Source organism: Dipteris shenzhenensis, chromosome 14 (assembly GCF_047967505.1).
Source record: "Dipteris shenzhenensis isolate YYH24624 ecotype China chromosome 14, Dip_SZ_1.0, whole genome shotgun sequence".
Taxonomy (NCBI): Eukaryota; Viridiplantae; Streptophyta; class Polypodiopsida; order Gleicheniales; family Dipteridaceae; genus Dipteris; species Dipteris shenzhenensis.
In genome coordinates this window covers 18721355-18740033 of record NC_141609.1, presented here as the reverse complement: position 1 = coordinate 18740033, position 18679 = coordinate 18721355, and the positions used below count along the sequence as shown (strand labels likewise).

Genomic DNA, 18679 nt, shown 5'->3' with positions numbered 1-18679 from the left:
GATGCAAGGGTGAATGCAAACGCCGAACCTCCATCACGGGAGGATCACTTGGCTGGGCAGTGGCCCCTGCCGCTAGGGGGGTGGGTCTCCACCTATGGGCTCCTGCTGCTGCTCCTTAGGTGCCTCTCGAGAAACTCTACAGATTCACCTACCCCACTCACTGAGGATCTCTCTTGGGCAGTTCTGGGTCTCTTCACACAGACTTCGCATCGAGAGCGGCAGGCGCATATGCACATTGTGTGACATGCAGGAGGTTGAGATAGAGGAGCATTTCATCTTCAGGTGTCCTATGTACTATGAGATCCGAGGCTGTTTCCACTGCCTCTTCAGGGATGGTTATGGGATTTTGGCCTGTTTCCTCTCCTACCCAGACCAGCGGTGTTTGGCAGGTTTCATTCATGAGGCACTTAGACACCGCGAGAGGATACTCCGAGCACGGAGACAAGAGCAAACTTCTTCCTCGGCTGATCCCTCTCAGAGCTCTATCACGGAGTTCTTTCAGCTAGATCACATGGACCCCCACGAGACGAGGCCTCAACATGACCGTGACCCGGAGCCTGTGACCCGACAGCTCAGACAGAGGATCGACACACAGATCACACTTGGGGACATCCTCTCCTTGTTTAGAGTCGGAGCCCAACCGACGAGGGTCATAGTAGCCCTAGTCAGACGCAGAGCTACAACCAGGAGACGTGCCAGGACTGCACCTCTGAGTGGCTGACAGCACTCTATTGCCGACTTCATGCCTCCACTGCCTCATCCATCCTGATATCTTGCTATTGCCGATGATAATGATATTGATGACGATCCTGAGATTGATATATAGTCGACCATCGACATGACTATGTTGTACTTAGGACTTAGTGCTGCCATTCTGCATTTTTGCATTTTGCGTTGGTATGGACACTCGTTTAGTGGCTCCACTACTACAACTTGTTGTATCAGGATTTTCACAGTCTCATAGACCCATCGGACTTCCGAAGACTTTGATAAACTCTCTCTCTCTCTCTCTCTCTCTCTCTCTCTCTCTCTCTCTCTGTCTAGCCCTCTACCTGTGGCGCTTTCAGACCTGTTTGCTTGGTTTCTTTCTCTTTTTAACCTGGGTCCAGTCCCCTTTTGAGGAGGTCACCCAAGGGGGTTGAGACTCCTGTTGCTCATGTCTAGGGGGGCGTTGGGCTCTGGCCTGCTAACTCTACCTGCTCTGCAGAGGTGGGGGGGGAGGAGCTTGGCCTTGGTCGTGGGGGCAATCTCTGGCTAGGTGACCCATCTGTCTGCAACGAAGACACTGGCCTGGTAACCCATAAATCTCCACTCGCTGGCGAAGTGTACCCCCTTCAAGGGTCTCTAGGAGGATCAACTCTGGGAGGGACTCTGTGCTCTCAACCACCTACCACTGATGCAGCCGAATTTGGCAGAGACTCGAGCACGGTACCAAATGCCCGACCAATGGAGGGAAGGATGGCTCTATACTCCTTTGGGAGCCCTAGGAAGCGGAGCGTAACTGACAAACGGGAAACATGGTGTGTCGTGTCCATGTCCTCCACTGTAAAGCTGCGAATGAAGGAGAGGGAGGAAGGAGAGGAAGAGGCGGAGAGGAGGAGGAGATGGGGCGAGGGGGGATGGAGAAGGCGGGGGGGAGGAGGCGGAGAAGGGACGCGGAAAAGGAGCGGGAAGAGGCGGGGGGCAGCGGGGAGAGGCAGGACGGAGAAAGCAGCGGGGGGGTCAGGAATAGAGGCACAGAGAGGGCGAGAAGGAGGCAAAGGGGGAGGCGAGGGAGGAGGCACAGAGAGGGCGGGAAGGAGGCAGAGGGGGAGGCGAAGGAGGAGGCAAAGGGTGGGTGGAGATGGAGGCGTGGGCAGAGACGGGGAGGGCGGGATGGCAGGATGGAGGCGGGATGGCGATGAAGTGGAGGCGGGGAGGGAGGCGGGATGCAAGGTGGGGAGAAGGTGGAGAGGAGGCGGAGGCCAAGGATGGCGGAAGGGCAGAGAGGAGGCGGAGAGGAGCGGGGGCAGAGGCAGAGGGGCGGAGAGGAGGCGGATGCGGAAGCGGAAGGGCGGAGGGAGAAGCAGGGCGGGCAGCGGGAGCAGCCAGGGAGCCGGAGCAGCAGCTCAGTTCCATGATCAATTCTATCTTTGCATGCAGTAGATTAGTAGGCTTTTCCTTGATATGATAATAAAACAGAGTTGGTTTCTATATTTTATATTCTTATTAGTGAGTTTTCTCTGAATTGGATTGTGTGAATGCAGGATTTGATAGTAGTATTTTCAGAGGGGACAGCTCATATGCACTCTGTGTGAGCTATAGGAGATTGAGTCAGAGGAGCATTTCATCTTCAAATGTCCAGTACACTACGAGATCTGAGGTCGCTTTTATTGCCTCTTCACAGACAGCTTCAGGCTACTTTTCCGCTTCCTCAACTTTCTAGACCAGAGATGTTTGGCTGCCTTCATTGAGAACGCTTACTCAGATCACAGCGATAGGATGCAGATTCTAGATGTATACCTTTGTAAGACTAGAATAAGTCCAATCATACAAATTTAGATTTTTTGTTGTTCTAAAGATCAAAAATCTACAAAGAATATAAAAGAGAATGAAAGAGAAGAAAAGAGGTAAACAAAAACTTTTATGAAAAACAAAAGGAAGACATACTTAGCAAGCAAAGCAACACTTATGTCGTCGTCAGTGCCCAAGCATAAGCAGCTATACTGGGTTTCTAAAGACCCGCGGAGTCTCTTGGGCAGATTCTAGATGTCATGATTTTGGGGCCGGGGGGGGTTGAGTCTATATGAGTCAGTTAGAGGGAGAGTAGGCGCTCCTAGAGGCTTGTCAGGTTGGGTAAAGAGCACGATATGGGTGAAGCAAGGATGGCCTCTCTCACCGACACTATTTGGGCTATATATTGATGAGATCAAGACATTCATTAACCACCTAGAAGGTGAGGCATCACGACAGGCCGATCTTATGATACAGATATTATTGTATGCAGATGATAGTCATGTCCTCCTTTGCAGCAGCCTGCAGAGACACCTAGACAAAGAGAGAGATCTGACAGTTAACCTTGGTAAGACCAAGGTTATGGTGTTTAACACCTCACGGCCGGCACTTCATCGATGTGGCTTCACTACCGAGGAGAGCCAGTGGAGATTGTACAGTCCTACACCTATTTAGGGGCAGTCTTTGCGGGGCCAGTCTTCATGATGACCCACACAGCCAGGGCACGTCTCACACAAGGGCAGGGAGCCAAAGCTCGACTGGAGCGGCATTGCTTTCAGGCACATTTTCAGGACTCCCCACAAAGGGGTGGCTATTTGACACATTGGTGAGGCTGACAACCATTTATGCAGCACCTTCCTGAGGATGTGACCTACCTATGACTTAGTGGCGATGCTTCAGGTTACTATGGGATCCAGAATGATATGGAGCAAGCCTTCCATCCCTGCCAGATCATACAAGCAGAGTTTGCTATGACACCGCTCAAGATTGATGCCATTTTCTAGAGAGTCAAGTATCTTCACAGGGTTTGGGCTTTACCCAGAGGGAGGCTACCGAGAGTGGCACTGGAGTCATCTAGATCACATAAAGACATGGCGAACCATAGTCCAACACATAACCTTACCAAAGAGGGCATCTCATTGATTTCCTTAGAAACGTCAAATCGTGGTGACAACTTCGATTTGAATCTTGATCCCATCATAAAGGGTCTCAAAGTCCTTCCAAATAACTTTCTACCCTTCTCAATTGAACATATCTATACCAGATATTATAACATGTTCTTGAGACCTTACATAAGAGTCGACCGCAAAATTAAACATGCTACGCATATCTTTAGGCACAATCTTATAGAATGACATATGAATATCATATAGGTTAGCTGAGTAGAGGAATGTTCATTCCTTTGACATTTACAACTTTGCACCATAAGCCACTTTTAGAAAATGTATAACAAGTATTTACCTGCAAAGCATTTCTAAGAAATATCAAAAAACTGCCAATCATGAGAGGCAAAAGACTGCAAAATATTTTACTTACAGTCAGTGAGGGAGCTGATGACACCTTTGAGCTCCCTGGCTAAACCAACAATCACTCTGGTTGGATGACCAATTGTACATCCCACAATGGTGCCTCTTTCTTTGTTAGTTAGATTTGGCAATAAAGACCCCTGCTCAACAGAACCTGGGGTAATCGAAGCCACATCCAAAGACAGTTTGCTTGACACATCTGTGTTATCTGAATCTGCTGGCGCCCAGCTCTCATATACTCGTAGAAAGTACACAAGGAAGACTTCCAAAGCCTTCTCTGTCTCTGTCTGCATACAAAGCCAAAAAAGCAGTCATTGTAGCAGCCTTGGATACAATATGCATTCACCAAAGCACCACTTACAAAAAAGTCCACAAAGAAAGTGGCCTATTTTTAGCAGATCACAATCGGTGCCTAGAAAAGCAATTGTTTTCCTGTTTTTGGTTATATTGTTTATTCAGAGATCATAAAACAGTATCAGAAGTTCCGAACACATGAAGGGACCTTAAGAAACACAAAAATTCAAATCTCACATGTTACAAGTCTTTTAATGATGAAGCTGTCATTCTTGTGAAACAAAGTAGAACCGTATGTTCAATTTTCCAACTAGATAATCTTTACCGATCCCTACATCAAAATTCAGGGGCATGTATCAGACAAAGGATTCTGCCACCCATACCTTTCCCAATGATTCTTCATACCCCTGCCAGAGAGCCTGCAACACTTTCTCATCCCCATCATCACTGAAAAATGAATACAAACATGAGAGAAAAACTCCAATTTGTTAAATCACTTACATGACCTTCATCACTCCCTATTGTTCTCATAAATTTAAAAAGCCTCATTTCATACCTGCTAGCTATAAAGTTTAAGGGCTTAATCTCTTTCCAATCTTAACAAAAGCTTGTGTAGCCTCAGCTTAATGAAAGTCAGTCAAAAAAATTTGAATGCAAAAAGACCTTACAACCCCATCATCAATTCTAACTGATTGCACATGATGCACATAAAAAACATGTAAAACCGACATATTCACACAACAAAAAACTCCATCAAGTCTCTATCATTTTAGAGAAGGTGAACACAGAGTTAAAAATGAGAAAAATAGCAACAGAACCAATTTCATCATAGCATCTCTTGCTCTAAATGTTGATGCACAAATATATTAAGATATAAAATGGAGAACACTAAGCTGAGCTTTGTATCAACCTCTTCTGGCCAGAGGACCATACAATGTATACCTTTGTAAGACTAGAATATGTCCAATCATACAAATTTAGATTTTTTGTTGTTCTTAAGACCATAAAAAGGGCCAATTCAAGTAAAAACTAAAAGATTTAGAGGACTGTGACAAATACCTCTTTGTGTTGCAAAAAGCAAGTGTGGTTGCATGGGGCCAAGGAAAGACACTTGTTTACATCTAGTAAAAGAGAAGACGATGCCCAAGATCCTCACTTCACGGTGTGGGTTTAAAATACCTCTTTAAGGCATATCCCATCTCACAAGTTAGATCTTTTGTAAGACAAACAAAAGAACAATGAAAGGGAGAGGGGTGACTTCTAAGGGAAATAGACACATCTAGTATTTAGATAGTGAGGACGGTAGCAGTTGTGAATTGCAACAAGGGGTGATAGTGCTTGTAATCTGCAACAACAAGAGGGGGCAAAGGTGCCCTCTCAATTGGATTCAATTCTTGGTGACACATATGCACGATGATGGGCGGGGCGATTCATCTCTCCCTGCTACTATTGCTATGAATAGTTTTTTAGGGCAAAAGATGCGGTGGTGAACAACTGGAGACCATAGGCCCCCGGTGGCTGCCATAGCGCCAATTTGCAAATGGCTAAACCATGGGGCCGTAATGGGCAAGGATGCAAAACTCATGATCATTGATCCTTCTACGCTTAACGAACAAGGGACGGAAAGAGAGAGTGATCATATTTTTGAAGGTGGCAGTGCTTGAACGTTATCGTTTGCTCGCATGTTGCCTGTGTTGTCACACACAAGTGCAAAGAAGAAATGACATGTGCAAAGAAAGAGGTGGAGAAGAAGGGCTCGACCAAAGGATTCTTACCGATGGGAGCCTACCACAAAATCCATGGAAATACCTCGCTGAGTTATAATTACCCACAATAAGAGCTGACCCCATGGACTATCAACTAAGACATTCTGACTAACACCCGACGAAGGGTACAGACCATGCCATACGCTCTAAAGATGCACTCTTATACTTATTAGGGGTGTTTTACTCAATTAAAGCAATTTTATAAAAATGTTCTTACAGCAGTTGGAAAGTTTCTGTAAACACGAAACTCAAATCTGATATCCAGCTCAGTTATGACCCTTAAATAACACCAGAAAAGCTCAGACAAGCAGAATACTAACAATTTGGAACATGTGGGCTGAATACTCTTTCAAGTAATTTGATAACAGCATTGTATATAGGATGCACCTAAAGTTTGGGCAATTTCAAGACTACATACGAACAGCACTGACTGTAAAGGCGAAGAGGATCAAAAGACCACCAAACTGCAATTACAGCCAGGCTAGAATTATAATAGTTTATCCACGCTGCTCGAGCGATAACCTCAACTAAGCCCTTACCCTCGGCCAGAACCAATACTAGATTAGCCTAATGTCAACCCTGGCTGTTTCCATCCCTTGGATTAGACTGTCCCTAAACCCTACAACCACCTAGATCCTAGCTTTACCCTAAAACTTGCAGTCATAGTTAAGCCCTTATCAATCCTATTAGGGAACTAACATTCTGTTGGAGTTGAGCATCTCTTGATGTACCATGTGTAGAGTAGGATTGAGGGCCTTTGTTGTGGGTATGCCCTGACTCCTAAGGATAGTGTAGGAGGGGGGTTGGATGCATAATTGCACATGGTTGTCTGCCAGGGTCTTGTGCTGGATCCAACCACCTCTAGGGCAGACCTGGCTGATTGGTGGCTGCGCCAGGGGTGTTGGGCATGTGCCAAGAGAGGAGCAGACCTGTGCACATGTCACGGGGACGTGAATTTTCAAACCGTGACTGGCTTTGGCTAAGGGGACTAGCCCAAGGGAAGCGACACTTCCCACAAGTCCCTAGGTTCACACACTAGGCCTACATGCGAGGGGCAAGGCAAGGTTTAGAGTGGTCATACAGTTGGGCCCAAGGAAACCCAATGTTGTCATTGGTTTTAGGGGTTAGAACTTTAATGTGTGGGCAAACTAATGTTCCATTGGTTTGGAAGGGTTAGACTTTAATGAGGAGCCACGTGGTGATCCCTCATGCAAGTCTACCCACCCCCTTCCTTGTTAGAAAATACCCAACAGAGGGTACACACAGCGGAAATAATGCCCAGGAGCTCACACAGTGTGCGGTGTGGGTGTGGAATCACAAACTTCTTTACTTATGTGCCTTCAATAGGTGTGCAGACTCATCAATAGACAATGAACCAAACTAGATAGAGAAACCACCAAATAATATATTTCCGTCCACAACTATGGACACAATACAAGAGAGACAGATCCAGAGTCCCACCAATGGTGTGGTCCTCTGATCTTACCACAAAGTCCTCCTCCTATCTGCTGGCTATCTCTAGACTAGAGTCCGCGTGCTCCACCTAGAGCGTAAGTAAACTTTCTGTCTAGAATGATCTTCTCCACCTTGCTGTCTGGAAACCAGTCTAGGTGGGCAGCTTTCTGCAAGCTAAGTCTGCAGCACAAGGTACTTCTTTCTCCTCCTGACTGTAGGCCCAAAGGTAGCCCTGCTGCTGCTCCTTCTGCTGGTGGAATTGCTGCTCCAGATGATGTTGAAATGAGGCCTGAATGGCCTCTTTATATAGGCCCCAGGGGGGGCTGGTAAAAACCGACCAGCCTGGTACAAACTGGCCGACCAGTCTGTGGCTGGTCCAGCCCTATAAGGCACACAAACCAGGGCCCTTTGGCCCTCCTTTCAAGGCATATCTCCAGCCTATAAAATGCCTGTCTCCTGCCCACTAACACCCACAGTTCCTGCTGCAGATCTGGGCCTGCACACCCTGCCATATCTGCGCCTCTGCAAACAGTGCGCCTCCATGTCCTAGATCCTTCGCAATCTGTCCCAGACTATCTTCTCTTGTGAGGTGCTGCCCATGTGGCAGCCCCCTCTCTCTTTCTTCTCTGGGCATCTTCTGCCCTAGGTCTCCCTCCCCCATGCTCTCCTCATATGGGGGCTTACAGATGGGGAGGTGACCTTTCCAACACCCCCTCTCACCGACACATCTCAGCCCAATGCCAACACGTCGATGAAGATGCTCCAGTAACTCCCTGGTCGTAGTCCTCTGGAACCTTTCGGTGTCGAAATCTTTTCCTGGCTTTTCATTCCTCTCCTTCTAACTAAGGCTAAGGTACGGATTTCTTTTGAGGTTTATCTTCTTGCTCCTTTCATGCATCCCGAGGTGAAGGGTATGGCTGTTTACGCTGCATTTTGGACCTTGATTGGTGGCTGGCACATTTCCCAAGGCTGCCAAGGTTGGCCCATAGGTTCCGTACGGACTGTATGGAGCCTTTAAGGTGGCTGTACAGGCAGATTTTCCTAGTCTTCTCCAATTCGGGCTGTACGGAAGAGGCACGAATCCCAAGGCTGCTTGTACGGGTGTACGCGTCCTGAGGTAGATTGGTGCTGATTTCGAGGCTGATGTACGGCTGTTTTCTGCACATTGTTCGAGGTGCATGCTTACCTAGGCGGATCTTGCAGGCTGTGTTCATCTCTTTCTCCTGCCCGTGATCTTCCCTCTCTCTCTCTCTCTCTGTCTCTCTCTCTCTCTCTGTCCAGCCCGTTCTCTCCCTTCCTCTCTCTTCCCTAGCTGCCCATTGCTCCTGCTAGCCCTTATTCTGTGGATCGGCTCCCCCTGGATGTATTGAGTTGGAGCTTCTGAGAGCTGATTTGGAACTATCTGGAGCTAGATTGAAGTCATTTGAAGCTGGTTTGAGTTCTCTTGTCACTATCTCTTTCATTTTTAATTGCATTTGGTCATTTTGGAAGGTTGTTGTTGCTCCATTTGTTGTTGGAAGGCCCCTCTTGGCCATTCAGGCGGTCACAGAGGGTGTAACCAGATTGGAGTCAAAGGGGCAGTGTGTGAATTTGCTTCCTGTATTGAGGTTACTTGTTCAGTTTGAGATCTGTGTTGATACTTGGTAACCCTGAGAGGCTGGTGAGTGGGTTGTGGGATTCCCAGACCTGTTGAGCAAGTTGGATGCATTGTGGAATGCTTGGACAGCTTTACAATTGGTCATGGACAATGGTGAATGTCTTAGCCTTGCCTTGGCACTTGGGCACTGGTGTGTGCACTAGGATGGAATGCAGGTTGTAGCCAAAGTTTGGCTTGGACAGTGGAATTGCCAGTGGGGCAGAGCACAAGGGTGAGCCCTTGTTGTATGTACAAATTTCATTCCTAATTACTGGAAGGGGCGCCAAGTGTTTGGGGCCAGTGTAGTGTCTTGTACTTGGTTTCATTGAGCAGGGGCACTCTAGCCTCCATCCAATTATTTCTCAAGTTGTTTCTAAGTGGTATTGTTTAAAGTTAAGTGGCTAGAAATGATGTAATGTGGCTGTGAATAATGAATATGCAATGATAGTTATGGTCTACTGCCCTTTAGGAAACTGAAGGCCGGTTTCAGCACATCAGCCTGGCACGAATCAGGGCTGATTCGGCGCTGCTCATGGCCCTTTGTGACCTGTTTGTGTGCCGCGATGGCAGCCCTTGGAGGCGCCTAGGTGGGGCCAGGATAGGGGGCCATTCAGGCCACCCTTTGGGCAGAAGACTGACCTGTCTGGTAGGGTTACCAGACCCCAGCAGCAGGCTGGTAGGGAGGGTGTAATGAAGGGGGAAAGGGGGTTAATTTAGGGAAGCTTTAGTGAGGGTTAAAGGCGATAATGGAGGGGACTATATAAGTCCAAGCCCTCCACTCTTGTAACACTTTTTTATGTGACATCTAATCCTATCTACTCTACGTCCTCCTTCCTCCTACGTGCTACCTACACTCTCTCTCCCAATCTCCCTCTATCTCTCTTCCCTTCACCCTTTGCTTCAGCCCACTGAGGCTTGTATCTATCTCTCTATCTCTCTATCTCTCTTCCCCTCACCCTTTGCTTCAGCCAGCATGTGGACAGATAAAGGCTGGGCCCTAGCATGGAAGTGTGGGCCAAGGGCCCTGGTTTTGTGTGCCCCTTTGGGGCAGTTTTGTAGCAGCAAGAGTCGGCCAGGGAGGGGCTGATTGGGTCGGCCATATCCCCCTCTCCTGGTCGGTTTTTTGGGCAAGCCATTGGGCCTATAAAAGGTGGCCCTTGTGGACTCATTTCATATCACCTGAAGCAGCCTTCCAAGAAGCAGCAAGCACCAGCAAACCAGCATCTTCTGTGCCTCATCCAGGAGGAGAGAAGAGGCTTGGAGAGCTGCAGACTAACTCCTGCTGCTCCTGTCTGCCTGTCTTTTGCTGCTCCAGAAGATGCTGCATCACAACACATTCAGGAGTATGACAGTGGAGAGCAGAAGGAAGATGGCTGTTATGGCATTTAGAAAATGGGCATGATGGCAAGCAGCCCTTGCACAACCACATTGGTCTAAATAGTTACTGTGCCCAGCAATACATTAGTGCACAGCAGCAAGATAATGCAGATATGCAACGAGATGGAAAAGATGCACATGGAAGTGCTACTGCAGGAGACCGACCTAAGTCTATAGTTCAGGATAAGGCATAGGATTCTGGCATGGTAGACAAGGGTTTCAATAGGGTTAGATCGTCTTGTCAGTTGGTATCAGAGCTGCCCTATCGTGGATGATCTCGATCATGGTTGAAGTGACACAAGGTATGTTGGAGTGGCAAATTCCAGGTATGGATCCAATTTGCAGTTTCCTCCAGGTTTGCGCAAATTCATTTTTTGCAAGTCATGTCTATCAGGAATGGATTGAATTTCGTTTTTGTGTGTGGGAGGATGAGTTAGGGTTGGATTCGGCAGAATACTCTGGTTTTAGGGTGAAGAGAAGATTAGGATGAGATTTGCCAGGGTTTTGGGCAATGAGAGCAGTAGGCGTTAGGAATTCTGGTTTGGGCCTGTAAGGAGGAGACCGAATTGTGCTGGAAGGGTGAATTCTAGATTCGCCATCACTTCTGGTACAGGAACGATGGAAACCGGTGCATCTCGATCTGAGTAGGTGCTGCGAACTGTTCTCCAAGGCCTGAATAGGCCATCCGCTAGGAGAAGGAGACTTGCGAGGGGGTTAGAAAGGGCTGGAAGGATGCACAATTACGGCTGGTTTGCTTTTTTTAGTTGTTTTTTTTGGGGCATCTAGCTTTTGAGATGCTTGGACCTCCAAAAGCAGGATCTCAGTTTTGGCCTTGACTGGCCAAACAAGGAAATCGTTTTTGAACAAAAAGCAAGCGCTTTTGGGGGCCCCAAAAAACTCAACTAACGCTTTTTTTGGAAGCTTTTTCATGCTTTCCAAGAACCAAAAGCATAAGCCAACAGCCTTAAATTCCTTGCCCTCCGTTGTTCATCCCCACGCATAGTCTATGTTGATTTCGCATCCACATGCTCTTTCCCACGTGTTAGGTACAGACCCACCTGCCTGCTGAAGTTCGCAATCCATCTTTCTCTCCTTGCACCTTTTTCCCTTCAGATTTCGCCTTATTTTACTAACTGCCCTTGCTGGGACTCTCCTGCGATTTACCATCTCTGCCCTTCTCAGCTCCAACTGAATATCAGACAGCATCTTCTCGTGGACGATTTCCCTTCCTTGCACACGTGGTGGGCAGAATTGAAGCCTCTTGCAGTTTCAATTTTTGTGAGCTATGGCGATGGAGAGCCACCACAATAACAAGACTCCTTCCTCGGATTACTCTCTTCTGGAATTGGAGGACGAATTCACCTCAAGACTTATTCCACGAAGACCAGAAGTTGTCCTTCAAAAGATGGAAAATTTGCAAAACGAGCTTTGGGAATCTCTTAAATATTATGAGACTCCATAGAATCAGAAGTATGTAGCTGCAGGATCCAATGTCGTGATTTTGTTTTAGAATCATTGCGTCAACACCATGTTATTCGTAAGCATAAGTGATCTCGGACCTGATCTCTATGCATCTCGGCCTTTACTTGTACTCAACCGCTCATGGACTCTTATCACCTCCTACTTGCTTATGGATGTGATTGAAAGGGTCTAAAGTTAAGGGAAACACGCTTCATTTCCAAAGATTTGATGGGTATAGACAGATGCTTCTCGACTAGGGCGCGGCGCTAGTCATGGAAGTTTCTAAGTGCACAAATGTTATCTATTCGCTAATCTCGAATTGAGTTATACTCTTCGAAATTTTTTTTGAAGTTTGTGGTTTTTGGTTGGCCATTTGTATTTACTATTTATAGTTCACAAACTAGTGTTGTAGTAATCATAGCACGTGGGTGTGTGGTGTATTATGGTGGTATGGGACGCCATAATCCATCTCATGCTACAGGGTTATGCCAGAGTATCCAGATTTATTTAGGACTCTATGCCTACGAACACACAAATCTTTGCTTTTTTTTTTTGAGATAGATTAAATCATAATAATGTATGTTGACATGTTGGTTCTTGATACTCAAAGCTCCTTTGCGATTGACCGGTCAGATTTGCTTTGAGTTAGGACCCTCGACTACGCTTTCCGAGCTTGAAAAGCAGACATTTTGACTTTCCGGGTTTGGAAAGTAAGATTTGATTTCACTTCTGGAGTTTGGAAGCATAGATTGGATTTCACTTCCGAGTTTTGGAAGTGCAGATTGGTTGAACTTTCTCCTTTTGGAAAGAGACTACTATTGTGATTATACGTAGTAGATTTTAATTTTTTTCGAGTCTTTGGATTTCCCAGTGTACAGGACATCAAGATTAAAGCAAGCAAGTCAAATGATAGATATTTTTGGCCCAACTTTGATAGTTGTTGCTTACCTTGGATACTGGTAGCATGTGCCTACCTTAGGTACTGGTAGCATTGTCAAAGTAGAGTTGCTAGTTGGTTCATTTGACAGGGATGTTGCTTTTTTACCAAGACTTACTACTCATCGGATGTTTCTGAGCAGCTGGATCTCTTGGTAGGATTTTCCTTGAGTCTATTGGTTTCAACCAATAGTGAATCGTTTCTAGCAAGTTGACTACTTCTTCTGAGTTTCAATGAGTTCAGGAGTGAGCTCTTTGAGGAAGGGCAGTATGTCATGTGCATGCTAGGGATAGGCACGCAGATACGGGCTGGAGTGCTATCCGTGGGAACAAGGGTCAGCAAGATTGTTTTTCACTTTCTTGCTTTCCGCTTTTCTTGGCACGCGTGTGCTTTTCTTGGCTTTGCTTGGCGGACAATCTTCCCTGAGGCTATATAGGGAGGGCCAGGGCCATAGTTGCACACACCACAGTATAAGTGGCCGAAACATGAAAAGGAGTTGTCTGCTATTATTCACGAGACATTACTTGTATGGCTCTACTCTTGTGGTTTTCCTTGATAACGCTTCTTGGAAGTATTTCTGCAGCTCCATTGATCTAAGGGACACGAAAGCCCGGTGGTCCTAGTCAATGCAAGAGTTTGACTTTGAGATCCGTTATCAGAAAAGGACCTACCAACAAGGTCGTTGATGCCTTGAGCAGAATTCATAGTATGAATCACCTTTGGTTCACAAAGATCTATTCAAGCCTTTATGACTCTCTTATGGGCCTTTTTCTCAACAATGAATTTTTCAAAGGAGGAAGTTACAAGAGCACTACATTCGGAATGGTCTACTTTTCCTGAAGAGTAAGGTCGGTGTACCCGAGGTGAGAGAGAAAGAAAGAAAGTTTATTAAGGTCTTCGGAAGACCAACGGGTCTATGAGACTGTGAAAATCTTGATATACGAGCTCTGGTAGTGGAGCTACTAAACAAGCATCCATACCAATGCAAAATGCAAAATGCAAAAAATGCAGAATGGCAGTACTAAGTCCTAAGTACAACATAGTCATGTCGATGGTCGACTATATATCAATCTCATCATCATCAGCCATACGACATCAGGATGGACGAGGCAGTGGAGGCATGAAGTCGGTAATAGAGTGCTATAGGCCACTCAAAGGTGCAGTCCTGGCACGTATCCTGGTCGTAGCTCTGCGTCTAACCAGGGCTACTCTGACCCCCGTCAGTCGGGCTCTGACTCTAAACAAAGAGGGGATGTCCCCAAGTGTGATCTATGTGTCAACCCTCTGTCTGAGCTATTGGGTCACAGGCTCCAGGTCACGGTCATGTCGAGGCCTCGTCTCGCAGGGGTCCATGTGATCTGGCTAAAAGAACTCCGTGATAAAGCTCTAAGAGGGATCACCCGTTGGTCTGGGTAGGAGAGGAAACAGGCCAAAAAGAGGCAGTAGAAATGCCCTCGAAACAAGACACCTGAAGATGAAATGCTCCTCTGTCTCAACCTCCTGCATGTCACACAGTGTGCATATGCACCTCTCCCTGGGTAGTCGCTCTGCTCTGCCGCTCTCGATGCGAAGCCTGTGTGAAGAGTTACATATCATCATGTAAGTGACTTGGTTTCACAGAGAGTTGGTGGTAGATCCAAAAATTCTCAAAAGATTATTGGTGATGACAAGCAACACAAGGATCTCACTGCCCACATCTAATGGTTCAAGTTGCAGATGGTACTAGATTATGAAAGGTCTAAACAAGCCTCAATGCTTGATACTTTCAAAATCCAAGCTGTTCCTAGTTTATGGGGAGACGGCTAGATAGTCATCGGTTAGTTTGAAGATGATTTGACCATCAGGGATGTTTATTGACCATCAAGGATGTTTAGAAGGTGGTGAGTCAGTGGATAGACCTAACAATGGCACCTAGAGGCATTTGGAAGATTTTAAGATGTTCATGACTTGGTTTGGCAGTGCTACAGGTGGGTGGTTCTGTTGCAGTTTTGTAGGCCACCTCCCCACCTGTGAGGCCCCAAATGAGGACAGGATGGGGGAGGTGTATGTAGGCTGCCATTGGAGGGCTGGACAAGCTCTGAGCAATGGGCAGAAGGGCCCATACCTGGGGTGACACATGTGGCCAGGACCAGCAGTAAGGACTGTTGAAGGAAATAGAGGCGTGGACCTACAGACAAGGCTGTGACCGGCAGAAATAGCTTGCGCAGCGTCCATGGCTTGTTTGGAGCAGAACCACTCGTCAGAACCATGCAGCAAACTGGCACAACGGTCAGGGCTGGCACGCAGCAGCCAGGTGGCATGTTTGGAAGTGTTCTACAGGTTGGGGCAGCCACTGTAAGATGCCGCAGACAGGACAGATGGCTGGAGAAGCCTCAGATGTCTGTGCAGAGAGAAGGGCATATAGAGAAACTGTAGGGTTTGCAGTGGAGTGATCAAAAAGTAGACAATACTCCGACACAACTGAAGAACGGAACTCAGAAAACATAGTGCCTGTCGGTAATATGAAAAACTGAATACAAGAACCTCAAGCCGTCGTGTCTGAAGGACCGTGGCTGAGGTGAATCAGAAAGATGATTCCATGTAGAGAGACAGTAGAAAAGATAACAGCGTAGGGAGCGTAACGCGGTCCTCCGTGTAGCTCAATGATGACGAGGATGATGAAGGGCTGGAGCTGCCCTAGGAAATGGCTGAAAACCAGCATGCTCTGAGGAAGGAACCTTCAGGCTATCTCGAATAGCAACATGATGAAGAAAAGGAGCTGATCTGGGGCAGAAGGAGCTGATCTGGAGCAGAGGAGCAGAAGGGGACAGATCTGGAGTAGGATGGAACAGATCTGGAGCAGAAGGAGCTGATCTGGAGTAGAGGAGCAGAAGGGGACAGATCTGGAGCAGGATGGGACAGATCTGGAGCAGAAGGGACAGAGCTGAAGTAGAGGAGCAGATCTGAGTAGAGCAGCAGAAGTTGGGACAGATCTGGAGGAGAGGATGGAGCAGCCAGGAGGCAGGAAGGAGAGGAGGCAGCAGAGGAGGCAGAAGTGGAGGCAGCAGTGAAGGCAGATCTGAAGAGGAGAGGTAGATGGAGCAGGCGGGCCTGCAGCAAAAGATGGAGGAGATGAGGAGCAGCTGCAGGTCCTGTCCTGTCAAAGGAAGTGTGGGGGCAGAAGCCTTTTATAGGCCAGACCTAGCTGGCCGGTCGGTAGGTCGGCCAGCTGGTCGGTAGGTCTGCCAGCTGGTCGGCCAGACCAGCTGGTCTTTCTGGCCACTTGGTTGGCTGAGATGGCTGGCCTTTTGGCTGGCCTGTGAGCTATTAGATTGCCCCATAAATTGGGGATTGCTTAGTTGCTGAATAGGGCAGAGGCTAGAGCTGATGCAGGAGTGCAGGAGATGCAGCTTAGGTCCGGAGCAGAAGGCCCCTGAAAAGCAGCATATGGCTGCAAATATGAAGTCCATCTTGGAGGATCCTATACCTGATATTTTGGCGCTGTACATTCTCTGGACTGTGTCTCTTTCTTTGAGTAGAATTGTGTGCACACATCATCTATCGTGTGATCTTGAGCGTTGGTGATCCTGGCACATTCTGCTGCAGGCGTTAGGCTGTTAGAAGCTAGCCTCAATGACTCTAACATGTACAGCATTTTTTACCAACCCTAATTTTTGTATAAAAGGGGGGGCCTGTTCTACCATCATTACTACTTCCTAGTTGGGATTCCTAGAAAGTTTCAACACTTGTTCCAAGCCGAGGCTTGTGACTTCCTACCAGCCTTGCTAGTGTGTGTTGAGTGTACAGCTTACCACTCCCGAAAAGGTATATGAATTCTCCATTTTCTATTCGCAAGGTCTATTTGTTCCTTATATGATGCTATAGTCAATGTGCTCTAGACAGCAGTAGTCTTTATAGTTAGCAGCTGTTCTATTTCTGTAATAGAGCTTGTGTTACACCATGAAAGCACGGTATTTTATTTCTTCAAGCATTTCGCATGACCTCTCTTTTCAAGGGGTTCCCTACCATCTCCTCGTCTGACACAACCCCTTAATGTACTTGAGTCACTTGGCAACTTTCATATTGATAAGACCGCAAATATGATATCCTCCTTTGCATAATGTCTGATTTTGCAGAATTTATTGATATGGCGTTTGTCGTAGCTGAGTTTCCTTCCTCGTTTTATTTCCTGTTTCCCTAACGTTCCCATTTAAAACCTTCGCTGCGGTGCTTTTCTGCGCCATTTGCACTATAAAAAGGCAGATAAATAAGGTCTGTTTAAACCCATGTACGAGGACACCTCTATTTTTTTAATCATAGCAAGGATGACAACGTATCAGATTACAATTCCTTTGGCATTCTATGCTTAATGCGTGTATATAACCACCGTTCACAAACATATATCACTTCACGTACAAGGCTCGTCTTTTTCTGTCTTTTCCATACATTACTTCGGGGCAACTCAAGTCCTTTTGAAAAAAGCAAGCGCACAATGTGAAACTTAATGAAGATGCACCTGAACTCAACTTCAGGCCAGGGAGCAGCTATCGCTGAGACTTCCCTGTGCTGCCCCTGTGAGTTGTCCCCTTCTTGACCAAGGGAACTTCTTCGGAGAAACCCAGCTACACCTCTTACCAAGTTCATACTTTCTGAGGGATGCCGATATTAGAGTAGCAAATTCTGAAACAGGTTCGTTAAGCCAGAGGAGTAAATGGAACCAGACACTTCTAGCTCCTCTAAACAGCCATGAAAAGGATCATCTCGACGGATAGAGAGGTGACCAATATAATAAGCACGCTCGGACATGGTTCACATACGGTAGTGTGTATTTGTCATACACAAACCACTTTAATTTATGAATAGATGACAGTGTTCCGTATGGCGTCAACCTGCCCTGTGATCTCCCGTGCCTCCTGGCCACTTAGTCAGATCTTGCAATGGTCAGGGATGACTATTCAAGAAAGCAGCTCCCAATGGCGCGTTGCATGTGAGCGCTTTTACTTTTTTTTCTCTAGTGCAAATGAAGTAAAACGGTTCCTTTTAGAGAATATACAACGCTCGGGTTCGAAGAGAAGCAATGCCACGAGTTCTGCGCAGATTGCTGCACAAGACATGGAGCTTGCGATCAAAATCAAGTAAAGATGATGATCGAAACGATTGCTAGACCAAAAAAAGAGCAAACAGGAATGGAATTGGAGAAACGATCGAAAGGTGTAGAAGCCAAATTGCGAAAGATGAAAGGATAGAAATATTGGCGATGGAAATCTGGAAGAATTACCAAAGGAAGAGCTAGAAAAGGGGAGACTGCAGAGTGTGAAGCGTCGAAGAAGCGATGGACGAAGCGAATTAGGGATATGAAGATTGTGTCTGCAGGAAGAAGAAGCAGGAGCTTCAACAGCGAAAAACCAGCTTTGAACAAAAACAGCCCCCCAAGAAGAAGACCACGATGACTTGAAGCGTTTGTTACTTATTTTCTTCGGAATAAAGTGACTCTCCCTCAAGTCACTCTCCCTCACCCATCTTCATTTTCATTCATTGTCTGCCAAGAGAGTGTGGGTGTGGGAGGGGAGGGGGGGGGGTGTGTGGGGGGGGGGTGTGGCTTTACTTTTCACAAGTACTTCTTGTTGTTTGGGATACATCCCCCTCAACATTAGTTTGTTTTTTTCTTTATTTGGGTTCAATATTGGGCACTTTGGACTCTGTGGAAGGATAGAAATCATAGAGTTTTTTGTGACCCGACTTTCTGAGCTTACTC

At 46.8% G+C, this 18679-nt stretch overlaps 1 protein-coding gene across 2 annotated transcripts in view; it reads right to left on the bottom strand.

The window, feature by feature from the left end:
- The window catches only part of LOC147894296 (binding protein), a 254131-nt gene extending 235785 nt beyond the window's left edge, over positions 1 to 18346 (bottom strand). For both annotated transcript variants that reach the window (XM_087384649.1, XM_087384650.1), the window contains exons 1-4: positions 18203 to 18346; positions 17441 to 18025; positions 4697 to 4760; positions 4030 to 4306 (exon numbers count right to left, since the gene is read on the bottom strand). In XM_087384649.1, coding sequence (XP_087240775.1) covers positions 4030 to 4306; positions 4697 to 4760; positions 17441 to 17568 — 469 coding nt within the window. In that variant the 5' untranslated portion in view covers positions 17569 to 18025; positions 18203 to 18346. The remainder of the gene's footprint in view (positions 1 to 4029; positions 4307 to 4696; positions 4761 to 17440; positions 18026 to 18202) is intronic.
- Between the last annotated feature and the right edge of the window lie 333 nt (positions 18347 to 18679).